The sequence below is a fragment of the Bombina bombina genome, chromosome 4 (genome assembly GCF_027579735.1).
Source record: "Bombina bombina isolate aBomBom1 chromosome 4, aBomBom1.pri, whole genome shotgun sequence".
NCBI lineage: Eukaryota > Metazoa > Chordata > Amphibia > Anura > Bombinatoridae > Bombina > Bombina bombina.
In genome coordinates, this window is record NC_069502.1 from 388,378,308 (window position 1) to 388,403,867 (window position 25,560).

Sequence of the window (25,560 nt, forward strand, 5' to 3'; positions counted from 1 at the left end):
CCAAAACGATCGAATCATTAAAATAAGCCTTGCTGCAATCACACCAGTCTTTAAATTGGCATTAAACTTCGATCAGACTGGTTGTTGGATGATTATGAAAGATGTGCAAGTGTTTAATCCTTCCAAATGTCAATAAATTGAACCACAATCAGAGTCTGGGAGTTAAACCTTTGTTCATCAAAATCTGAGTCTATTTAACTGCGAAGGTACTAATATTTCCCAGCTAGATATCAAATTATTGTTAATTAGACATTGGATCTATTACTGGGAGTGGGTTAAAGCTGCAATATGTATAATATTAGGAGTGAGAGAGATAGACACACCCCTGTTTACTGGGCACACAAACAGCTGATTTTAATGAACACCTGTAAAATTTAATCCAGTACTAAAGTGATGGTAAATTTGTGCATAGTAGAACAAAAAATTGTAAGAAAAGCTTTTAGTATAAGGTTAATTCAGGGCTCGACAAACCCAGGAGCCATTGGCTCCTGGAAAGTTACAACTGGCTCCTAACTTTTTGGGTTATTCTCCATATATCTATATACATATACCACTGTCTGGCTCCTAAAAGTATGCCTGGCTCATAAATATTCTTAGTGGCTCCTAAATTTTAAACAGATTTTTCAACCCTTGGGTTAAGTGTTAAAATCTTTTTTTTACACTAAACAAAAGTTATACCCTAATCTGACATCCTCTTCTTCCGTAGCTGTCTGCCCTTTACTAGACTAGACTGACTTTTATTTTTATGTTGTCTTCGTGCGGCAGCCAATCAAATTGCGTGGCATACGACACAAAAGTCTGATTGGCTGCTGCACGAAATCAACATAAGAAAAAAAAAGCAGCCTAGTTGTACTAAGTCACAGGCTGTATAGACTGTAACAAACTGGTTAAGGTGTAAAGCAGAACTTTCCAAACTTCATGTTGGTGACACACTTTTTAGACATGCATCATTTTGAGAAACAGTAATTCAGATATGAACACATACATAAATTGTATAATGGCGAAATGTATTTACGAGTTTTGGAAAACATTTCAAAATTTCCTTCTGTCACCTTACAATACATATCATACATACAATATATATCATGACACATAGGTCCAGGTTGCTCAGCTTCAAAAACACATAAAGTAAAAAAGCAAAAGCCCAACAAAACGGTGTGTGTGTATATATATATATATATATATATATATATATATATATATATATATATATATATATATATACACACACACACACACAGAGTGCAGAATTATTAGGCAAATGAGTATTTTGACCACATCATCCTCTTTATGCATGTTGTCTTACTCCAAGCTGTATAGGCTCGAAAGCCTACTACCAATTAAGCATATTAGGTGATGTGCATCTCTGTAATGAGAAGGGGTGTGGTCTAATGACATCAACACCCTATATCAGGTGTGCATAATTATTAGGCAACTTCCTTTCCTTTGGCAAAATGGGTCAAAAGAAGGACTTGACAGGCTCAGAAAAGTAAAAAATAGTGAGATATCTTGCAGAGGGATGCAGCACTCTTAAAATTGCAAAGCTTCTGAAGCGTGATCATCGAACAATCAAGCGTTTCATTCAAAATAGTCAACAGGGTCGCAAGAAGCGTGTGGAAAAACCAAGGCGCAAAATAACTGCCCATGAACTGAGAAAAGTCAAGCGTGCAGCTGCCAAGATGCCACTTGCCACCAGTTTGGCCATATTTCAGAGCTGCAACATCACTGGAGTGCCCAAAAGCACAAGGTGTGCAATACTCAGAGACATGGCCAAGGTAAGAAAGGCTGAAAGACGACCACCATTGAACTAGACACACAAGCTGAAACGTCAAGACTGGGCCAATAAATATCTCAAGACTGATTTTTCTAAGGTTTTATGGACTGATGAAATGAGAGTGAGTCTTGATGGGCCAGATGGATGGGCCCGTGGCTGGATTGGTAAAGGGCAGAGAGCTCCAGTCCGACTCAGACGCCAGCAAGGTGGAGGTGGAGTACTGGTTTGGGCTGGTATCATCAAAGATGAGCTTGTGGGGCCTTTTCGGGTTGGGGATGGAGTCAAGCTCAACTCCCAGTCCTACTGCCAGTTTCTGGAAGACACCTTCTTCAAGCAGTGGTACAGGAAGAAGTCTGCATCCTTCAAGAAAAACATGATTTTCATGCAGGACAATGCTCCATCACACGCGTCCAAGTACTCCACAGCGTGGCTGGCAAGAAAGGGTATAAAAGAAGAAAATCTAATGACATGGCCTCCTTGTTCACCTGATCTGAAACCCATTGAGAACCTGTGGTCCATCATCAAATGTGAGATTTACAAGGAGGGAAAACAGTACACCTCTCTGAACAGTGTCTGGGAGGCTGTGGTTGCTGCTGCACGCGATGTTGATGGTGAACAGATCAAAACACTGACAGAATCCATGGATGGCAGGCTTTTGAGTGTCCTTGCAAAGAAAGGTGGCTATATTGGTCACTGATTTGTTTTTGTTTTGTTTTTGAATGTCAGAAATGTATATTTGTGAATGTTGAGATGTTATATTGGTTTCACTGGTAAAAATAAATAATTGAAATGGGTATATATTTGTTTTTTGTTAAGTTGCCTAATAATTATGCACAGTAATAGTCACCTGCACACACAGATATCCCCCTAAAATAGCTATAACTAAAAACTACTTCCAAAACTATTCAGCTTTGATATTAATGAGTTTTTTTTGGTTCATTGAGAACATGGTTGTTGTTCAATAATAAAATTAATCCTCAAAAATACAACTTGCCTAATAATTCTGCACTCCCTATATATATATTCTCCCTCAGTTTACGCCGGGGTTAGGTTCCAGGAGGAATGGTTGTAAATTGAAACCCAGTTTATAATGTAAGTCAATGGAAAGTGAGGGAGTAAGGTTCCAGGCTCCTCTCAAAATTGTCATAAGTAACACCTAATACATTATTTTTAAAGGTTTGAAATGAAGACTTTAAATACTAAACAGCATTATAAACCTAATAATATAGATTGTATCTTCATCAATCTAAGTTTAATGAACAAAAACATTTGCTAAACATCACCTGATAAAATAATTACACAACAGACTGCAACATCATCAAGCTAAGTTTAATGAACAAAAACGTTTTTTTACTTGCATTTTTCTGCCATCAGTTCTCTGCATTGTTAGCATGTTAGATAATATTGGGTCTGCACCTATTCTATGCATTTCAATCTGCAGTGATTAACCCCTTAACGACCAAGGATGTACCCTGCACGTCCTCAGTCTCTGAAAGCGGTGGAAGCGATCCTGATCGCTTCCAGCCGCTTTCCGGTTATTGCAGTGATGCCTCGATATCAAGGCATCCTGCAATAACCCTGCATGGCCATCCGATGCAGAGAGAGCCACTCTGTGGCCCTCTCTGCACCGGACATCGATGGCCGGTATCGTTGGTGGGTGGGCGGCCATCGATGGGCCTTGTGATGTGGAGGGGGCAGGACCAACTGGGGCGCCAAAGGGGCGGGAGCGGGTGGGAACCGCTACACTACAGAAAATTTTAATAATAAAAGTTAAAAAAAACGGGTATGTTAGTTTTTATAAAAAGCATCTAAGGGATCTGGAAGGGGTGAGGGGTTGGTCTTGGGGTGGGGGGGAAGCTACACTACAGAAAAGGGCAATTGTTTTTTAAAAAAGCATATTTTTTTACTTAACTGGGTACTGGCAGACAGCTGCCAGTACCCAAGATGGCGCCTATTAAGGTAGAGGGGATGGTTAGAGAGCTGTTGGTGGGGGATTAGTGAGGTTGAGGGCTAATGGGGGATCTTACACAGTATTATAAATGTGATAGTGAAAGACAGCACCTTTTTTCCTTCTGGGGCATGGAAAGGGGTTAGCCAGACCCCAATATGTATTCAAAAGAAGTAGTTTTCCAGCCTCCAGTTAGATTTTAAAAAGACCTTTATTAATTTCTTACAGGGTCCATCATATCAACAACGTTTCAAACCTATACCAGGTTCTTAATCATGTCTTAACCTGGTATAGGTTTGAAACGTTGTTGATATGATGGACCCTGTAAGAAATGAATAAAGGTCTTTTTAAAATCTAACTGGAGGTTGGAAAACTACTTCTTTTGGATCTTACACAGTAGCATATGTAAATATGCTACAAAAAGCACAAAGCCCAAATATTCCTTTTATTTTAGTACTGGCAGACTTTCTGCCAGTACTTAAGATGGCGGGGACATTTGTGGGGTGAGGGAGGGAAGAGAGCTGTTTGGGAGGGATCAGGGGGTCTGATGTTTCAGGTGGGAGGCTACACTAAAGCTAAAATTAACCCTGCAAGCTCCCTACAAGCTACCTAATTAACCCCTTCACTGCTAGCCATAATACACATGTGATGCGCAGCAGCTTTCTAATTACCAAAAAGCAACGCCAAAGCCATATATGTCTGCTATTTCTGAACAAAGGGGATCCCAGAGAAGCATTTACAACCATGTGTGCCATAATTGCACAAGCTGTTTGTAAATAATATCAGTGAGAAACCTAAAGTTTGTGAAAAAAAGAACAATTTTTTTTATTTGATCGCATTTGGCGGTGAAATGGTGGCATGAATATACCAAAATAGGCCTAGATCAATACTTTGGGTTGTATATTACACTAAAGCTAAAATTACCCCAAAAAGCTCCCTACATGCTCCTTAATTAACCCCTTCACTGCTGGGCATAATAGACGTGTGGGTCGCAGTGGCATTTAGCGGACTTCTAATTACCGAAAAGCAACGCCAAAGCCATATATGTCTGCTATTTCTGAACAAAGTGGATCCCAGAGAAGCAGTTACAACAATTTATGCCATAATTGCACAAGCTGTTTGTAAATAATTTCTATGAGTAACCGAAAGTTTGTGAAAAAGTGAACAAATTTTTGTATTTGATCGCATTTCACGGTGAAAAGGTGACATGAAATATACTAAAATGGGCCTAGATCAATACATTGGGATGTCTTATAAAAATATATATACATGTCAATGGATATTCAGGGATTACTGAAAGATATTAGTGTCCCAATGTAACTAGCGCTAATTTTGAAAAAAAGTGGTTTGGAAATGGCAAAGTGCTACTTGTATTTATGGCCCTATAACTTGCAAAGAACATGTAAACATTGGATATTTCTAAACTCAGGACAAAATTTAGAATCTATTTAGCATGGGTGTTTTTTGGTGGTTGAAGATGTGTAACAGATTTTTGGGGTTAAAGTTAGAAAAAGTGTGTTTTTTTTCCATTTTTTCCTCATATTTTATTAAAAAAAAATTAAAGTAATTTATAAGATATGCTGCAAATAATGGTATTTTTAGAATGTCCATTCAATGGCGAGAAAAACAGTATATAATATGTGTGGGTACAGTAAATGAGTAAGAGGAAAATTACAGCTAAACACAAACCCCGCAAAAATGTAATAATAGCCTTGGTCCCAAACGGACAGAAAATGGAAAAGTGTTGTGGTCATTAAGGGGTTAATAGGCAGTTAGGCACCCTCATCTCAAGCAGCTGGACAGGAAGATAATAGGAAAGTGGCTGCAAGATCTTGCTCGATAGGTCTTGTCTGATCTGTGTACACAGATCAATTTCAGGCTGTTAAACTAGCTTAACTTTGCTGAAACACAAGCGGACACTATTTTAATTAGTGCACTGATTTTTAAAGGGACACTGAACCCAAACTTGTTCTTTCGTGATTCAGATAGAGCATGCAATTTTAAGCAACTTCCTATTATCAAATTTTCTTTATTCTCTTGGTATCTTTATTTGAAATGCAAGAATTTAAGTTTAGATGCCGGCACATTTTTGGTGAACAACCTGGGTTGTCCTTGCTGATTGGTGGATACATTCATCCATCAATAAAAAAAGAGCTGTCCAGAGTTCTGATCCAAAAAAAGCTTAGATGTCTTCTTCTTTTTTTTTTCAACTAAAGATAGCAAGAGAATGAAGAAAAATTGATAATAGGAGTAAATTAGAAAGTTGCTTAAAATTGCATGCTCTTTCTGAATCACGAAAGAAAAAATTTGGGTTCAGTGTCCCTTTAATGCATTTCAATAGCAGTCCCATGACTGGAAAAAGAAGGTTGTTATTCTGAAACGGCGCAAATTGAACTGGCGTAAACCGAGGGCCACCTGTATAGATAGATATATACAGTATATAGATAGATAGATAGATAGATAGATAGATAGGGCACTTTCACCTCCAAAGGCAAATGCCAGGGTGCCAGCAGGTAAGTATATAGATGAAGGAAGGCACTCTCTGGTCTTTTAAGTGAATAGTGGCCTGCTCGGTGCAGTAACAGTCCAGGACCTCTGGGGGACTCCTCCGCTCAGAACAGCCAAGATTTTGTGGTGGCGTAACTCCTTGCTCCATTCTTCTCACTCTAGTCTACAATCCACCTTCTTCCACACTCCTCGGCCTACCGCTCCGACACCGCAAGTCACATTAGCAGAGCTGCTTTAGGTAGTTCCGGGGTTGGGACCAAGGGAAGCAGATGCGAGTAAGGGAGCTCCGCAGTGCCCTTCTGCAAAATATTCTGCATTTCGCGCGACACACAGTTTGGAAAGCACTGGTGTATAGGGCTGGTTAACCCTTTATGTGACAAACTTGTGACTGTTGCAGGGTTGGTAAAAAACTACAACACTTTTTGTAGTGGGATTTATTTTAGTAAAAAATCTATGGAAACTTAGACATGAAATGATTACTGAATTTACTTTAGATTTAATTGTGTGATTTGCTAAATGTAATGTATTAAAAAATCACTAATTTTGCTTTTTGTAAAGTTTAATTTTACTTTACAGGTGCCTACAGCTGCGCTATCGCATAACCTTTTGGCAGAGTACACTTCTTATGATTAGTCAGATACCGTAAGTAATACACCAAATATTAGAAGGTTATTGGTCTTCCTTTATAGTAGATATGGTATAGTTATGTTCAATAAAGGACCCAAAGGATTTAATATGAAAGAGTGTTCTGTGTATTATAGAGAAAGTCAATATAAACGTTTGTGATTCAGACAGAACATGCAATTAAAAAAAAAACGTTCCTATGTATTATCAAATTTGCTTTGTTTTCTTTGTATTCTTTATTGAAGAGCAATTCTTTGTCTATTAGTTCAGGAACACGCATATGTCTTAAGCACTATGGCAGCAATGCAACAATACATAACATCTCTATATGCATTGTTGCTAACACTGCTGTATTAGAGTACTAGATATGCACACGTGCATACTCCTCTGAGCCTATTTAGGCTTACTCTCCAACAAAGGATACCAAGAAAACCAAAGCAAATTTGAACTAGTAAACTTGAAAGTTGTTTCAAATATATCTATCTAAATCATAACTATGTAATTTTAACTTTACTTCCCTTTAATTAAAAGGACAGTGTAGTGCAAAAATACATGCTCTAAATTGTTTTGCAGCGGTACTTTACCCCCCCACACACACACACACACACACACACACACACACACAAAGAAGTTAAATGCAAACAGTTCCACCATAAGTAGTCCAAAAATAGCTGCTCTGACAAATAGGATGATGTAATTTTTGCAATGTCTTTGTATACTAATACTTTTTTTTGTTAAAGTGAAGGTAAAGTTACCCTCATCACTATCTAGAATATGATTCAATGTTTAAAAATAATATGACTTTAATTCATCATATTTTATATAAATAGATATAAATAAATATATTACCTGTATAATCCTAATTATATACATCCCCAAATTCAACCCGTAAATTATTATTTTTTTCTACTTAACATCACATGTATTTTATAGCCAATTGATTTTTAGGCCGTTAGGCAGCCGTCATCCGCCCCTTTACTCGTCGTCGCATGCGCACTCTAATTTTTCTCCTTCTTATCAACCAAGCGCGCTCCAGTTTCGCGCATGCGTCCCACAGACTACCTCATCGTCTTGTTACAGTGTGCACAATCAGAGCCAGGAGCTGCATTTATTGATATTGTTGAAACGTTTCTTAAAAACATCGATCTATTAACTCTGTTTGCCCAATTGTACTATAGATTTTATAGTACAATTGGGCAAACCAAGTTAATAGATCAATGTTTTTAAGAAACGTTTGAACGATAACAATAGATGCAGCTCCTGTCTCTGATCGTATAGTACTGAATGAATATACCTATTCATTCAATACTATACTACAAGGCAAATTAGCGCATGCGCATTGTAAAATAATAGGAGAGTAACGCATGCGCAATTTTTATCCTGGGTCGTGCACGCGCATTTGCGAGGGGTAGAGACTTCACAAAATGCAGCAGGAAGTAAAGGCTTGGGAGGAGTCAGGAGACAAATGGTAGGGATTTTTAAATTAATTTTTAACATATATATTTGAATATTCATTAAAAAAAAAACTTAGCGACTATTATAAGTTGATACTGAGAAATGGTTAAATTAATTAAACAAATGTTAACTTTACCTTTACTTTAATATGGGCAGATTTTTTAAAAGAGCGATACTAATTTTTAATATTTTTTAGTTATTAAGTACTCATCTCTGGATCAAATTAAACTAACAAATCCAAACTTTGAAATCAATTGGGAGACTACTTCTACATAGTAAATAAGATTAATGAAAAAACAATCTGTTCATTTACTTTTTAACATCCTTGTGTCATGGTTTTACTTTTAAAATATATTTGTGTCATTTCTGGCTGCTGTGTGAAGCCATGGCTTAGCTTGTGTATTGACTTTCTTTTTTTACACTTCTAATTATATTTATGTTGTTAATAGAAATGTAAATGATTCAAATGCACTAGTAAGAAGATTATTTAGAACAACATTCAGTTTTTTGTATCTTACTCCCCCCCCCCCCCCCCCCCTAGAATGACAACTCCTATCTCCTCTAATAAGGAAATTCAAACCTGTTGTATGAATGTTTAAACATATGTAACAAGTTGTAATCGGTGATAACAGGATAAACACCTCTTTATTTCTCAAAAATAATTTTTTTCTTCAGATTGCAAAGATGAATGAACATCCTAAAAAAAGAAAAAGGAAGACACCTTTTCCATCCCGATATGCGGGTCAGAGCTTGGCTGTATCCTCCCCAGGTAATACACATATGTTGTATTTTATTTGTGCACAGCTTTTGTTGTTTTAGTAAAACTATAGTAAATCTAACTTACAAGAAAGACAGGTGTTAACAAAATAGTGTTGTATTTTTGTTCTTCAAGTGGAAATATCCATTAAGCTAACAGGTGTGGTGTACACTCGGGTCATTTCTGAGATTGATTTTAAAGGAGAATTCTAGTACAATTTAATTGTGTTTAAAGGGGATTTAAACAGTACTCCTTTGGTAAAAACAAAATGTTAGAGACGGTCTACACCCATAATACACTTATTGGTTTGGATTCCTTGGCCCCCTAATTAGTCTGTAGAACATGCTTACAAGTATCACTCATAATTTAATTGCAGGCAAATCTGTGTATGTTTTTTGCCCTTTACATTTTTTTAAATGGCTGCCAGACTCCTATGTACTACATCATCTTGTCATTTTATATTATTGTTGTGCACTTTGTTCCAGGCTTGTTCATGGTGACTAGCGCATGTGCAAAGAGAGCACCTCTTAAGCACGTATGAGAGCACGGCTTTCATAGCGTTTACGCAAAGCCAGCACCCTCCAGCATATGAGTGAGAGTTAGGGAAGCAACAAAAACCCATAAGGACATGACACAGTACATAGGAGGGGTCTAACGGCCTTTCAAATCTGTAAATGCTGGAAAACATACAAGAATTTACCTGCAATGAAAATATGAGTGATACTTGGAAGCATGTTCTATGAACTAATCAGAGGGCAAGGGATCCAAACCAGTAAAAGTATTATGGGTGTAGACTGTCCCTTTAAATCGAAGTAAACCTAAAAATAAACTGACTTGTAAAAACAGCAAACAACTTACTTGTTTTCTGGCAAAATTAGCACTTAAAATTGCTCACTGTAGCCCCTGCCTCCAGTTTGGTAAGATGGCAGTTCTAAACATCCGCAAACCTGACTTCCTGTTTTATCTAGTTTAGTCACTTAATACTAAACCAACTCTGCAAGTTTTACAACATCATGGTAAATACGTTTTCTATAGAGACCATAGCCTCCTTGGAGGGCTGTGACCGGAAGTAATGGACACGGCACAAATTTAAGTTTTTAAATAAAAGGCTAAATCCATTTCAAATAGATAAATGATACATAATGTAATTATTTCTAGTAAGTATATACCACAGCTTAGTGCTTTTTTTTTATTACAACAATGAAACAGACTGTAATAAGTGTAGTAATAAAATATGTAGGTTTTGTTAAATACCTTGATAAATATTTGCCTATTTGAAGTTTGTTTATATAATTTTATTTAATAGAATTGCTAAAATGTAAATGTTTCTGTGTTCTGGCAAATACTCTTTTCATTACACCTGGCTTGATGTAGTATAACACCAGTCACATTTATGCTAAAATCCATTGCATGCCGATCAGGCATAAAAGAATCCACCGCACTGAGGTTAACATAGATAACTATATTGTAAACCATATACTAGGGAAATCCTCTGTTTTACCTCTAATCTACTGTACCCACTATAATAAACCATATCTGAAAGCGCTCTGCATACTCTGACTCCAATCCTGTTAAGATTTTCGGATCACTTGCAAAAATTCACCTCCGCATTCGATGTAGTATATAAACATATAAAAATGAAACTTAAAAACACAACAAGATTTGTAAAATTTTAAAGGGATAGAATGGTAAAAATTTAAATGTGCATGGCGCATTTCAATGTTATATAGAAATAGTTTTCCAGTATACTTCCATTATCAAAAATGCTTCTAGCAAAAGTTATTACAGGTAGAAATCCCTTTATCCACACTGCTTGGGACCGGAAAAGGTTTGGATTTCTGAATAGTTTGGATTTTGGAATATTTGTATATTTGCATCTTTAAAATAGGACAGTTTGGAGAAGGGATGGAACCAATATTTGTCATAATACAGCTTATACATGTAACCTAAAGGTAGCAATACTTATTATTACTTTTGTATATATAGTACAGTACTGTAATCAAAAAGGTTATATATATATATATATATATATATATATATATATATATATATATATATATATATATATATATATATATATATATATATATATATCTCTCTCTCTCTCTCTCTCTCTCTCTCTCTCTCTCTCTCTCTCTCTCTCTCTCTCTCTCTCTCTCTCTCTCTCTCTCTCTCTCTCTCTCTCTCTCTCTCTCTCTCTCTCTCTCTCTCTCTCTCTCTCTCTCTCTCTCTCTCTCTCTCTCTCTCTCTCTATATCTATCTATATATATATATATCTTTCTGAGAAGTTTCTCTCTCTCTCTCTCTCTCTCTCTCTCTCTCTCTCTCTCTCTCTCTCTCTCTCTCTCTCTCTCTATCTATCTATATCTCTCTCTCTCTCTATCTCTCTATCTATCTATATATATATATATATATATATATATATATATATACTCCACAACAATTGCAGCGTTGCGCTCTATCACACTCACCATGCACGTTCTCACGGCACTTTCGGAGCTCCAGTGGGGGGGATGACGTCATCAACTCTCCTGGATATGCTTGCTGAGTAGGTACTGCTTGTCTCGCAATACAGGTATGCAAAAGGTACAAAGGGTAACTCAGGCACTTCCCAGAGAATTATGTAAAAATGAAAGCTTTATTGATGAACATAGTAAAAACAGACTAAAGCTTAGTCCAAACTGACACAGCTTAAACAGTTAATATACAGTGAATAAGGACTGCTGGGCTCCTGCTGCAGACATGTTTCGTGCTAGGATAGCACTTATTCACTGCTAATATATATATATATTTTCCCAAAAAACAGATCAGCACATCAAACAGTCATAACAGCAGCCAGGGTGCACTTAAACGAAAATCCACAAATCCAAAGGCAAAAAAAGGCACTCACTGTTCACAATAAAATATAACTTTTAATTAGTATTCAAAGGTTAAAACGACATAACGTTTCGGTGTTCACATAACACCTTTGTCAAATGTCAAAAACAGTTATAGACAACTTAATGCCCAACAACTCACCTATCATACCTTAACACACGCAACCTTACATACATTGTTGTTTGGCGCTCCTGTATGCGATCAACCATGTGCGCAGTGACGTCATGACGTTGCTGCCTAGCGTGACCACGTGGTATCACGTCACCCAATCACGCCCAATCAGATTACCATGGCAACCGGTATACAATACCTCCATAGCTATACCGAGCTAATAGATTCCGGTTTCAAAAAGTAAGTAGGCATAACAGCCCATCAATTAATGCACTAGGCACTACACACTGGCCTATAGTTACTGACCACAGCAACACGTATTGCTCACAGTGAAGATCATACAGCAGGAGCGCAAAACATTAAAACCAAGTGTAATTACAGTTAAAAAATTAATCAATCATGGATAGCAGGGACATCTGAATGATTCTTTTGTCTAATATAAGCAAATTTACATGTCTAGAATCAGGACGAATCTGATCCATATGCCTAAGATACATTACTCCCCCTTTTTTTGTCTTTTGTATTCTATATGTTTTTTATCTATACCTAAATTTAATCTTGCCACCTGGAGTATGATCAGAAACCCGTAGGTACCCACTAGGATGAAAATCCATGTGAATAGTTCTGGGTGACTTAGCATGCATCCCTTATTGGTAGGTATAGTTGAAGATTCATTTGTTATAGAATGGTCCAAAGTCAAGGACAGTATTCAGCCCCCTAGGGACCAATGTGTCCAGCATATGGATCCATTTCGTTTCCACTTGTAACAACCGGTTGTCTCTGTCGCCACCCCTTCTTAGTGGTGGTACATGGCCAATCAACATTGACCTCAGGCTTGATAAGCTATGGTTACATTCAGCAAAATGCCTGGCGACTGGTTGCTCCGATTCCCCCTTTTTTTAGTGCCTCACGTATTGCACTATAGAACACAGTTGAGAATGACTAGAGAGAGAGACGTTTGTATAGGTGGTTGTATAGCAAGGAGGATCTCCCTATGAGATCAAGGCGTAGAAACCCACGGGTACGCAATAATCTCAGCTTAGTTGACACAATGGGTAATAGTGAGGGACTTACATCTAGTCAGTCACAGTCTTTTTCTGGGATTGCCACCAGGTCAGCGGCAAAACCACCGCTGGCCGGAAATCTAAAAGACATAGACGCATGCACGTCAGGCGAGGTAGACGCAAACCGCAAAAAGCAGCCCAAAAAGAAGTATTGTATATAATTTGAGCAGTCGGTCTCTGAATGATGTGGAAATTTCAGTTTTGAACCGTGGGTTATCTTTCATACCCACGCCTAGATGTGATAGATTTGACTCTATAGTGGATATCCACAAGCTACAGAGACAGCTCAAACTAAAAGATCATTTTAAAAATGATACTCAAGGTGTGATAACTAAATTTAAAAAGCCATCATCATTTGAACCTGTAAATACACATCCCTCCATCAAGAATTTTACCAGAATGTTATGTAATGAGATTCCTGATAAACTTCCTTTTTCCACTTATCCGAATTTAAATTGGGATGAGAGGAATGCCATCAAATCACTAAGCAATGATAATAGCATTATTATCCGCCCAGCGGATAAGGGCGGGTCCATAGTCCTACAGGATTATGTTGACTATAGGGCAGAGGCCTACAGACAGCTATCCGACCCTAGTGTATATGTTAAACTCTCTGGGAATCCAGGCAGAGCATTTAAGAAACATATTGATGAATGCCTTTACAGAGGCCATGAAGCAGGGCTATTGACAGAACAGGAACTTGAATTTCTAATTAATGATCACCCTAGAATACCGGTACTATATCTCTTGCCAAAAGTACATAAGACTTTGGACCACCCCCCTGGCAGACCCATTGTATCTGCCAGGGACTCCTTGCTATCCAATTTGGCCATCTATATAGACTTCTACCTCCAACCAGTGGTCAAAGGAACACCAGCATATTTGCAGGATTCCCCAAGTTTACTGAATGTCCTAAGGGGCTATACTACATTACATGAGGATGATATCCTGGTCACCATGGATGTAGACAGCCTCTACACCTCCATTCCCCACGGGGGGTGGCGGCAGTCAGGTCCATGGTGACAGGGAACCCCCTATATGAGGGTCCTCCTATTGAATTTCTATGCAAACTACTTACCATGTGCTTAGAGAAAAACTTTTTTAAGTTCGAGACTGGTTACTTCTTGCAGGTGTCAGGGACGGCCATGGGTTCAAACATGGCACCCACATATGCCAATCTATATATGGCTTGGTACGAACAGATTTTTATGAGACCATTTGCTCATCCCCACATCAGATATTATGTACGGTACATCGATGATGTGTTTCTGGTGTGGGGGGGTAGTAAAGAGGAGCTCCAGGAGTGGGTGACATGTTTGAACACCATGGACTGTCCCATAAGGTTTAAATTAGAATATAGTAATGAGACCATACATTTCCTGGATCTTAACATATACAAGATCATGTCTGAGGATGGTTGCTCCTTTGGTACTTCGTTATATACGAAGCCAACCGACCGTAATTCTTTGTTAGAAGCAAGGAGTTTCCATCCCAAACATCAGAAAATGGGGATAATCACCTCTCAACTTATGCGGGTCATTCATAATAATAGTGAGGTACCCACTATGATTAATCAACTAACCGTAATGGAAGACAAATTGGTAGCAAGAGGCTATGACAAAAGAATGGTCAGAAAGGTCAAGGATGAATTGCTAAAGGACCCCAAAGGAAAGGGACATGATAAGCCTATTATAGAAATTGAAAGGCTAAATTTTGTGACCACTTATACCCCGACCAGCGACATACTTAGGAAATCGGCACCGAAAAATTGGCCGATCCTGGAAACAGATCCAACTCTTCCTTTTCACAGGATGCAACCACCTAGGATGGTGTATCGCAGGGCTGAGAATTTGCGTGATGTACTGGAGAAAACCGATCCGGTGAAGTGCTACCAGAAGGATAACTGGCTGAAGACGTCCAAAAATGGATGCTACACATGCGGAAATTGTACTACTTGCAATACCATGATGAGGGGCCAGACATTCCAGCATCTGCATACGAATAGGCGATATACCATCCGTCACAGACTAACATGCACTAGTACATATGTCATCTATATGTTGGTCTGTCCATGTTCCCTGGTGTATGTTGGTAAAACAATAACAAGTTTCAGAGACAGGATGGCAAACCACCGCTGTGCAATACGTGAGGCACTAAAAAAGGGGGAATCGGAGCAACCAGTCGCCAGGCATTTTGCTGAATGTAACCATAGCTTATCAAGCCTGAGGTCAATGTTGATTGACCATGTACCACCACTAAGAAGGGGTGGCGACAGAGACAACCGGTTGTTACAAGTGGAAACGAAATGGATCCATATGCTGGACACATTGGTCCCTAGGGGGCTGAATACTGTCCTTGACTTTGGACCATTCTATAACAAATGAATCTTCAACTATACCTACCAATAAGGGATGCATGCTAAGTCACCCAGAACTATTCACATGGATTTTCATCCTAGTGGGTACCTACGGGTTTCTGATCATACTCCAGGTGGCACGATTAAATTTAGGTATAGATAAAAAACATATAGAATACAAAAGACAAAAAAAGGGGGAGTAATGTATCTTAGGCATATGGATTAGGTTCGTCCTGATTCTAGACATGTAAATTTGCTGATATTAGACAAAAGAATCATTCAGATGTCCCTGCTATCCATGATTGATTAATTTTTTAACTGTAATTACACTTGGTTTTAATGTTTTGCGCTCCTGCTGTATGATCTTCACTGTGAGCAATACGTGTTGCTGTGGTCAGTAACTATAGGCCAGTGTGTAGTGCCTAGTGCATTAATTGATGGGCTGTTATGCCTACTTACTTTTTGAAACCGGAATCTATTAGCTCGGTATAGCTATGGAGGTATTGTATACCGGTTGCCATGGTAATCTGATTGGGTGACGTGATACCACGTGGTCACGCTACGCAGCAACGTCATGACGTCACTGTGCACATGCTTGATCGCATAGAGGAGCGCCAAACAACAATGTATATAAGGTTGCGTGTGTTAAGGTATGATAGGTGAGTTGTTGGGCATTAAGTTGTCTATAACTGTTTTTGACATTTGACAAAGGTGTTATGTGAACACCGAAACTATATAACACAAAAGCCAAACCTAAGACACAGGCAGAGAAGATTGTGACTTACAGGCGGGAAAAAATAGTAATTTTTGATAATTTTATAAAAAATAAAAAAGTTTGGATTTTGGAATCCAGATTTGGGGATTTGGGGACAGAGCATGCAATTTTAAGCAACTTTCTAATTTATTCCTATTATCAATTTTTCTTCGTTCTCTTGCTATCTTTATTTGAAAAAGAAGACATCTAAGCTTTTTTTTTTTTGGTTCAACACTCTGGACAGCACATTTTTATTGGATGCATTTTTTCCACCAATCAGCAAGGACTACCCAGGTTGTTCACCAAAAATAGGCCGGCATCTAAACTTACATTCTTGCATTTCAAATAAAGATACCAAGAGAATAAAGAAAATTTGATAATAGGAGTAAATTAGAAAGTTTCTTAAAATGTCATGCTCTATCTGAATCACGAAAGAAAAAAATTGGGTTCAGTGTCCCTTTAAGCATATGCTGTGAGTGCCCCTGTACCAGTATTGAAACGTTATAGCTTCAGGATCAGCAGTGTGTGAATGACACAAATTAAGTTTTCACAGGCACAATACACATCACTGTCAGTTTTCTGAGCTTGAAGACTGGTGCACAGTCCTTTTACTAGAAGCATTTTGCTAATGGAAGTTTATTGCTTCTATTTAAAATTTAAAATGCACCCATGTAATTTTCAATTTTGACCTTTCTATCCCTTTAACTTTTAGAAAAAGGTTCCCTATTTTTAGCATTTCAAGGAGGCCATGCTGGAAGAACCTTTTTAAGGGATAGAGCAAGTATGCCAAGGAGAGACATTCCACAACCAATCACTTAAAATATACTATAATGAACCTTTCACAAACCCGTGTACTAACCATGCTAGTATGTTAGATCATTTGAGCATGCGCGGGTCTCCGTGTGCATGCACAATATGAATCTGTGTTGTAAAATTAAATTGAAGGCACAGCAAATAAAGCTAATGAGCTTTTAAAACTGCAAGTCTGGGTTTATTTGTTTTTCCGCATGTACCTACAGGCTGACAAAGTAAATGGCAAACTATTCTGCTTTAAACTATGAGATAAAAAGTCAGAAAAAGGAAAGGGGACACATTTTGAAGGAAATATTACATGAAAGCTGAATTCTGCCACAGGCGGATGTGCCCAAGCTTAAAAAGCTTATACAGTTTTTACTCTAGAGGTGACATTATGAGGAAACTGTGCACATGCACGGAGCATACACTAGTGAGCAGGACACTATATGAAGGCTTGTAAAGTATGCTTTTGCAAGTTTAGCGTTTGTTTAGGTGGCTACGAATGTCCACAATAATATTTTAATTTAAAAAAATGTATGCTTTTCTGCTAAATCACACCCAGAGGGACTACATTAACATCTTATTTATAAAGATTTATGCATAGAAAATGTAAGTGCAAGGTACACTACCTTACACCTGTAATATACATTATAAAGTTTTAGATTAATGACTAATATGCTACAAATGTTCACTGATCAGGGATTTAAACTCTACGTTCCAACAATGGTGGTAGTGCTTTTATTGAGATGGGAAAAAAATATTAACATTAGCATTTGTGTTTCTTTACCCCAGGATAAATAGTTCTAAATATATATAAATATTTTTTTCCATTTGTGCTATGCTTTACTTAAAGGGACATGAAACCCAACATTTTCTTTCATTATTCAGATAGAACATTTTTTTTTTTATTCTCAAAAACTTTGCAATTTACTTTTGTTATTAATTTTGCTTCATTCTCTTGGTATACTTTATTGAATGTGCACCAATGCGCTACTGGGAGCTCCCTGAGCAGTGATAGATAAATATATATATATATATATATATATATATATAATAGTGTGTGTGCGCAGCCATCAATCAGCAGCTAGCTCCCAGCTATTGAGGCTATCTAGATATGCTCTTCAACAAAGGATACCAAGAGAATCAAGCTAATTTGATAATAGAAGTACATTGTTGTTGTTTAACCCCTTAAGGACTGGGCAGTTCAGACTAAGACTTCCCCAAAAGACCAGACCATTTTTGCCATCACTACATTTAAACAGAAATAGAGCCTTGTTTTTTATTTAATATAAATATATATATATATATATATATATATATATATATATATATATATATATATATATATATATTCCAATTTACTTTTTTCACCACCAAAAGCGATAAAATACGTTAACGTTTTCACAAACTTTGGGTTTCTCACTAAAATTATTTATACTGCTTGTGCAATCGTGGCACAAATGATTGTAAAAGCTTCTCTGTGATCCCCTTTGTTCAGAAATAACAGACATATATGGCGCACCACACTTTTTTATTATTCCCACCAGTGAAGGGGTTAATTAGGTAGCTTGTAAGGTTAATTTTAGCGTAGAAGTTAGCCTTCCACCTGACACCCTCCCCCACCCCCCACTGTGCAGCCCCATCTTAAAGGGACAGTCTAGTATAAATTAAACTTTCATTATTCAGATAAGACTTAATTTTAATCAACTTTCCAATTTACTTTTATCATTAAATTTTCTTTTTTCTCTTGGTATTCTTAGTTTAAACTAAACATAGGCAGACTCATATGCTAATTTCTAAGACTTTGAGGGCTGCCTCTTATCACATGCTTTTTAAATCTCTTTTCAACACAAAGACAGAAAGTACACGTGGGACATATAGATAACACTGTGTTCAGGCACAGAAAGTTATTTAAGATTTAGCACTATACAATGCTAAATTTAAGACAATAGATAATAAACAGTCACAGTCATGTGAGCAGGAGGCTGGAAGAAGATTCCTAGATACAAGGTAATCACAAAGGTAAAAAGTATATTAATATAACTGTGTTGGTTATGCAAAACTGGGGAATGGGTAATAAAGGGATTATCTATCTTTTAAAACAATAACTTGGTAGACTGTCCCTTTAAGTAGTGGCAGACAGTCTGCCAGTTTGCAGTTTAATACTTTTTTATTTTTTTTAAACTATTATTTTCCTAGGAATACCCCCTTACCTTCCCACCTCCCTGATCCCTCACAAAAATCTCTCTAACCCTCCCCCTTCTAACTAATTCCCGGAATCTTAGGTACTGGCAGCTGTCTGCCAGTACCCAGTTATCCATTTTTTTAAAATTAAATAATACTAAAACTTTTTCTCTGTTGTGTAGCTGCCCCCCCTCTCCCTCCTTCCCCCTCCCCACTCACTGGCGCTCAAATTTGTTTGTTTTTTTCCTTAGCATTGCGGTCCCATCAGCATCCGCCCACCTGCAGTGATGGGCCCACCTTTTTCCTAACCCTGCCACACTGTCCAACGATCGCCACCACCGCTGCCCACAGAGTGGCCCTCTCTGCATCGTTGCCTCTGCCCGTCTATTTCTGCACTGCCCCACTCGTCGGGCATGCAGAAATAGCGCAATCTGGCTACTTTTAGCGAGATCGTGGCAGAGAGAGGCCGCAGGTTCGGCGCTGGTCGTTAAAGGGTTAAAATTATATGCTCTATATGAATCATGAAAGAAAAAAATCTGGGTTTCATGTCCCTTTAAAGTGACAAATAATTTGTTAGAAGAGGAATCCCTGAAGTGTTTTTCTTTTTGTCTCCTAGATGTTACCATTCCGATTAAAACAGTAGAAAACAATGGGATTTTCTTTGATCACTGTTACAGTGTCTGTTCAATAATCCAAGCAGATCCCAAAGTTCCTGAAGGTGAGTTCTGTGCTTAATTGTACAGTTTTTTTTTTTGTTTGTTTTTTTTTTGTGCTGAGTGAATATTTACAGAAAGCAGGTCCTGAAATTTCACAGAAGCTATTGCTTCAAAAAAATTCTAAATGATAAGTAATTTGTAAACTTTTAAGTATATTCATACATTGCTAGGCAAAATGTCTAAATAGTTCTACAAGGATATTCCTCATTTTCAAGTGAGACCCAACACGTTTTTGTATAAGCGCTTCATTTTGGACATGTGCATTAAAGGGAAATGAAAGTCAATATAAAAACCTTTCTGATTAGGGTAGATAGAGCATGCAATCTTAAAGGGACAGGAAACCTCAATTTTCTTTCATAATTTGGATAGAACATACAATTTTAAACAACTTTCCAATTTACATCTAACAAATATGCTCCATTCTCTTGTTATCCTTTGCTGAAGGAGCAGCATTCTACTACTGGCAGCTAGATGAACACATCTAGTTAGCCAATCACAAGAGACAAATGTGTGCAGGCACCAATAGGCAGCTAGAGCCCACTAGTATAGGATATGTGCGTATTCTTTTTCAAAAAGGGATCAAAGCACATTTGCAAATAGAAGTGAATTTAAAATTACACTCTATCTGAATTGTGCAACTTTCATTTTGACTTTCCTATACCTTTTTAAGCCACTTATAAATATCTCTATCTATAAATAATAATCTAAACAGCAATGCACTACTGGGAGCTATCTGGTCTTTGGTGGCTACACACAATCACTGGCTCACCAAATCTATTTAGCTCCCAGTAGTGCCTTGTTGCTTTTGGGGCTGACTTTATGACTTTAATCCTTTTGCAGAGGTTAAACATTTTTATGCAAAGAATAGTATAGTAATAGAATGTTCTAACCATAGAACATTTTTCTTTTGCACTTTTATGTGCTAATCTTAGAGTTAAAAAGAGGCTAAAATAGCCTTTTCAAAGGGCCATAATAGTCAGATGTGCATTATATAAGTTTAAAGGGACACTCAAGTCAAAATTTAAACTTCATGATTCAGATAGAGCATGCAATTTTAAACAACTTTCCAATTTACTTCCATTAACAAAATGTGCACAGTCTTTTTATATTTACACTTTTTGAGTCACCAACTCCTACTGAGCATGTGCAAGAATTCACAGCATATACATATATGCATTTGTGATTGGCTGATGGCTGTCACATGATACAGGGGTAGTGGAAATAGACATAACTTTGCAATTTATTTAACAAAAATCGACTACTCATTTGAAGTTCAGACTAAGTGCTATTGCATTGTCTTCTTATCATGCATTTGTTGATTATGCAAATGTACAGTGTTGACGGGTCCTTTAAGACTAGTGACCCTGAACTGCTGGTCCTGAGCAGAAACCACCACTGTCCAATCGGTAGCGCTAGTCACACGACTCAACTGTGTAATTAGTGCCATTGATTGGATCAATGGCGGTTTCTGCTCAGGACCAGCAGCGCTCTGCAGCTCCTGAACAGTACTTCCACTGTGTGTCTTAACCCCTTTTTAGGGGGTTAAACACATTATAGTGCAGGATCACTAGTCTTAAAGATAACATGCTTTAACAAAATAGAGCATGCAATTCTATTATGGTCCTTTTGAAAGCTGTTTTGTAGCAGGTGCGTATAAGTGATCACATTTCTCTCTTGCTTTTCAGAGGAGCCTATTACTAACGGAGTCAGCAGGGAGGTCTGTGAGTCTCCCACAATAATACCTCAGCCTGCTCATGAAGATGCTGTAATAGAAGTTCATACTGAAGAGCCCGAGTGTGTCCCTTCTCCTGCTGCAGAGGAGGAAATAAAGGAGATTCCTCTTCAATCTATTGAAAGTCCTGTTAGTAGTCCGTCCTCCAACCTCACAACACCCCAGAAGTGGCCCTTACTGAGGGCCAACAGCAGTGGCCTGTTCCGATGTGAGCAGTGTGACTACAACAGCAAATACTTCTCGGATCTAAAGCAGCACATGATCCTAAAACACAAGTGTGTAGAATCGCACATCTGTAAAGTTTGCAAACAGGGTTTCTCAAGCGAGGACTTGCTTCTGGAGCATGGGAAGCTGCACGTAGAGGAGCAGCAGCAGCTCAGCTGTAAGCATTGTGACTACAAGACTAATGGCTATGAGAGTCTTAACCAGCATGTTGCAGATGCTCATTTCAATGACTTCCTCTACTGGTGCGAGCAGTGTGACCTTCAGTTTTGTACTAGTAGTGAACTGTACCTGCACTTTCAGGAGCACAGCTGTGATGAACAGTACTTGTGCCAGTTTTGTGAGCACGAGACTAATGATCCTGAAGACCTGCACAGCCATGTAGTGAATGAACACACGTGTCGACTAATAGAGTTGAGTGATGCCTACAACAGTGGAGGACATGGGCAGTTCAGTCTATTAAACAAAATTAGCTTTGATAAATCCAAAAACTTCTTTGTTTGCCAGGTGTGTGGTTTCAGCAGCCGCCTCCACACCAATGTGAACAGGCATGTTGCAATAGAGCATACGCGTTTTTATCCACATGTTTGTGATGATTGTGGGAAAGGGTTTTCGGGCATGTTAGAATATAGTCAGCATCTGAATTTGCATTCATCTGAAGGGGTCTATTTGTGCCAATATTGTGAATATTCCACAGGTCAACTGGAAGATCTGAAAACCCACTTGGATTTCAGGCACTCGGCTGACATGCCCCATAAATGTGCTAACTGCCTTCTGCGGTTTGGATCAGAAGATGAACTTAAAAGTCATCTTCAGACACATGCAAGAACATGATTTGTACAGTGGAAGCGCTCATGTGGTTTATAGTTCCTTTTTCCCACACACAGGTTTTCTATGCCTAGTAAATTAAAAGCTTTTTTTTGTACATGTTTATTAAATAATACGTGTACTTATGTGACATCCATTTTGAATTCTGTGAATCCCTTTTGTAGATAAGTGAGACCACATTCTTTTAAAGTGCCAGTAAACCTAGAAAATAAAAAAATTCCCAGCAATATTAGGTTACATAAAGCTAGCACATGTGCAGAATTATATAACATTATTTTCTAGGTTTACTGGCCCTTTAACAAGCATTGCAGGTCTCAATGCCGACAAAGGGATTTAAAAGTTATTCTATTAAATCAGAGCATCCATTATGGCGGGGAAATGTAAAAGTTGCAAATATTGTTTGAGGGTAATTAAATTTTCAAGAAAATCAACTAAACACTTGTCTTTTATTATGGACTGTGATTTATGTATTATTGTGTAACATAACCAAAGGAAGACTTGGAAATTGCTTCCCTCTGGGGCTTGGCAAGTAGCTTTTAACCCCTGAATAGTAAACCATAGTTATATTTTCCACCGCTTATAGGAATATTGTGTTCCCATACATGTTGTGGGACATTCATGTTAAAACCAAATATTTCCCCCCTCAGATCAGACAGGCTGGTGATACAAATCAAACATCTTGCTAAAAAAAAAAAAAGACTGGTTTAATTTCTTTCAATTGTTTAATGCATATCCATTGCTATTATGTGCTTAAAAAAAAGGGACAGGAAGTTAAAATGAAACTCGCAATTTAGATATAGCACGCAATTTTAAACGACATTCAAATTTTTCTTTTCTTATTAAATTTGCTTAATTCTTTTTGTATCTTTTGTTAAGTAGAATAGGTAGGTTTGGTAGCAGCAATACACTACTGGGAACTAACTGGGGATTGGTGTGTGTGTGTATGTATGTGTGTGTGTATATATATATATATATATATATATATATACACCTCTTGTATTGTCTGTGTTTTAATTTTAATTTCACTGTCCCTTTAATTCCTGATATATACTATTGTTATATAATGTACCTTCATTTCCCTTAAAGGGATATTAAACAGTCTTTCATTGTAATAAAAAAGCACTAAGCAGTGGTATATGCGTAATAGAAATCATTGCAATATGTATTATTAATCTATTTAAATGGATTTTACCTTTTTTTTTTTTTTTTTTAAACTTCATTTGTGCAGTGTCCATTAATTCTTGTCACAGGCCTACAAGGAGTCTATGGTTTCTACAGAAAGCTTTTTTAGCATGATGAAAACTCCCAGACTAGATAAACAGGGAGTCAGATTTGCTCATGCTCAGAACTGCCGTAATGAAACTTAAGTTTTAAAAAAATATTCAATTCTTATCGCACTGGGGGTAGGGGCTAAAGTGACAAATTAGAAGTGCTAATTTGCAAGAAAAATATTTTTTACCAAAGGAGCACTGGTTAATATCCCTTTAATTAACTTATTTGGAAACAGAACATGCCAGAGGGACAGGGTAAATGCTTACTATAGCAAATAGATACCTCTGTTTAAAGCTTACCAATTTTAAACATGGAAACAATTGTGTATATACAGGGCTGCAAATTTCCACTAGTCCTGGATGTTAATAACTGTAGCTTTTTTTTTTTTTTTTCTCCTATGTTTAACTCTAAGGGGAATAGCAAGATTTTTTTTCCCCTCGACTAGTGAGTTTTCTACACCGACTACATATATATATATATATATATATATATATATATATATATATATATATATATATATATATATATATATATATATATATATATATATATATATTAAAATGTGTGTGTATATAATCTGTGTGGTTTTATTTCCAAATATACACAGTGTGCTTTTTGTTTATTTTGACTAGTAGGACATCAGAAAAATTACACACAAAAAAACTTTTGAAGGGCTATTGCCACCCAATTCCATTTCAATTGTATATAATATATTTTATTTATAAACTGCCAACAGATTGTGCTCATAAACTTAAGTATGGTGCATCACGCGTGTGTTTTTTGTTTTGTTATATATACATAAATGATCAATGATATCTTTCACTCCCAATTCTTTTATTTAATTTAGTAACCAGATGCTTCAGTGGCATAACAACCACTAGACATACTGTATGTATCAATAACCTATCTTGTTATTTATAGAAGCAATGCTTTGTACTTTTACCTGTAGCTACATACCAAATCTGCTGCTTCAATTGAGGGACTTGGGAGTCTGCTGTATTGATGTCATCACCTTGTAATGATTGTTATACAATGCCTTGCAAAAGTATTCACCCCCCTTGGCATTTTCGTGTTTTGTTGCCTCACAACCTGGAATTAACATGGATTGTTTGAGGATTTGCATCATTTAATTTACAGAACATGCCCACAACTTTAAAGATGATTTTTTTTTTTTATTGTGAAGCCAACAACAAATATGACAAAATAACAGAAAAAGTCAATGTGCATAACTATTCACCCCCTTAAAGTCAATACTTTGTAGAGCCACCTTTTGCGGCAATCACACCTCCAAGTCGCTTTGGATAAGTCTCTATGAGCTTGCCACATCTTGCCACTGGGATTTTTGCCCATTCCTCCTTGCAAAACGGCTCCAGCTCCTTCAAGTTGGATGGTTTGCACTTGTGAACAGCAATCTTTAACTCTGACCACAGATTTTCTATTGGATTGAGGTCTGGGCTTTGACTAGGCCATTCCAACACATTTACATGTTTCCCCTTAAACCACTCAAGTGTTGCTTTAGCAGTGTGTTTGGGGTCATTGTCCTGCTGGAAGGTGAACCTCTGTCCTAGCCTCAAATCACGCAC

At 37.4% G+C, this 25,560-nt stretch overlaps 1 protein-coding gene across 2 annotated transcripts in view; it reads left to right on the forward strand.

Annotated features, from left to right (window-relative positions):
• Positions 1–23,141, forward strand: part of ZNF639 (zinc finger protein 639) — a 38,432-nt gene extending 15,291 nt beyond the window's left edge. For both annotated transcript variants that reach the window (XM_053710161.1, XM_053710160.1), the window contains exons 2-5: positions 6,807–6,872; positions 8,985–9,078; positions 19,824–19,925; positions 21,609–23,141. In XM_053710161.1, coding sequence (XP_053566136.1) covers positions 8,994–9,078; positions 19,824–19,925; positions 21,609–22,711 — 1,290 coding nt within the window. In that variant the 5' untranslated portion in view covers positions 6,807–6,872; positions 8,985–8,993 and the 3' untranslated portion in view covers positions 22,712–23,141. The remainder of the gene's footprint in view (positions 1–6,806; positions 6,873–8,984; positions 9,079–19,823; positions 19,926–21,608) is intronic.
• The last annotated feature ends 2,419 nt before the right edge of the window (positions 23,142–25,560 follow it).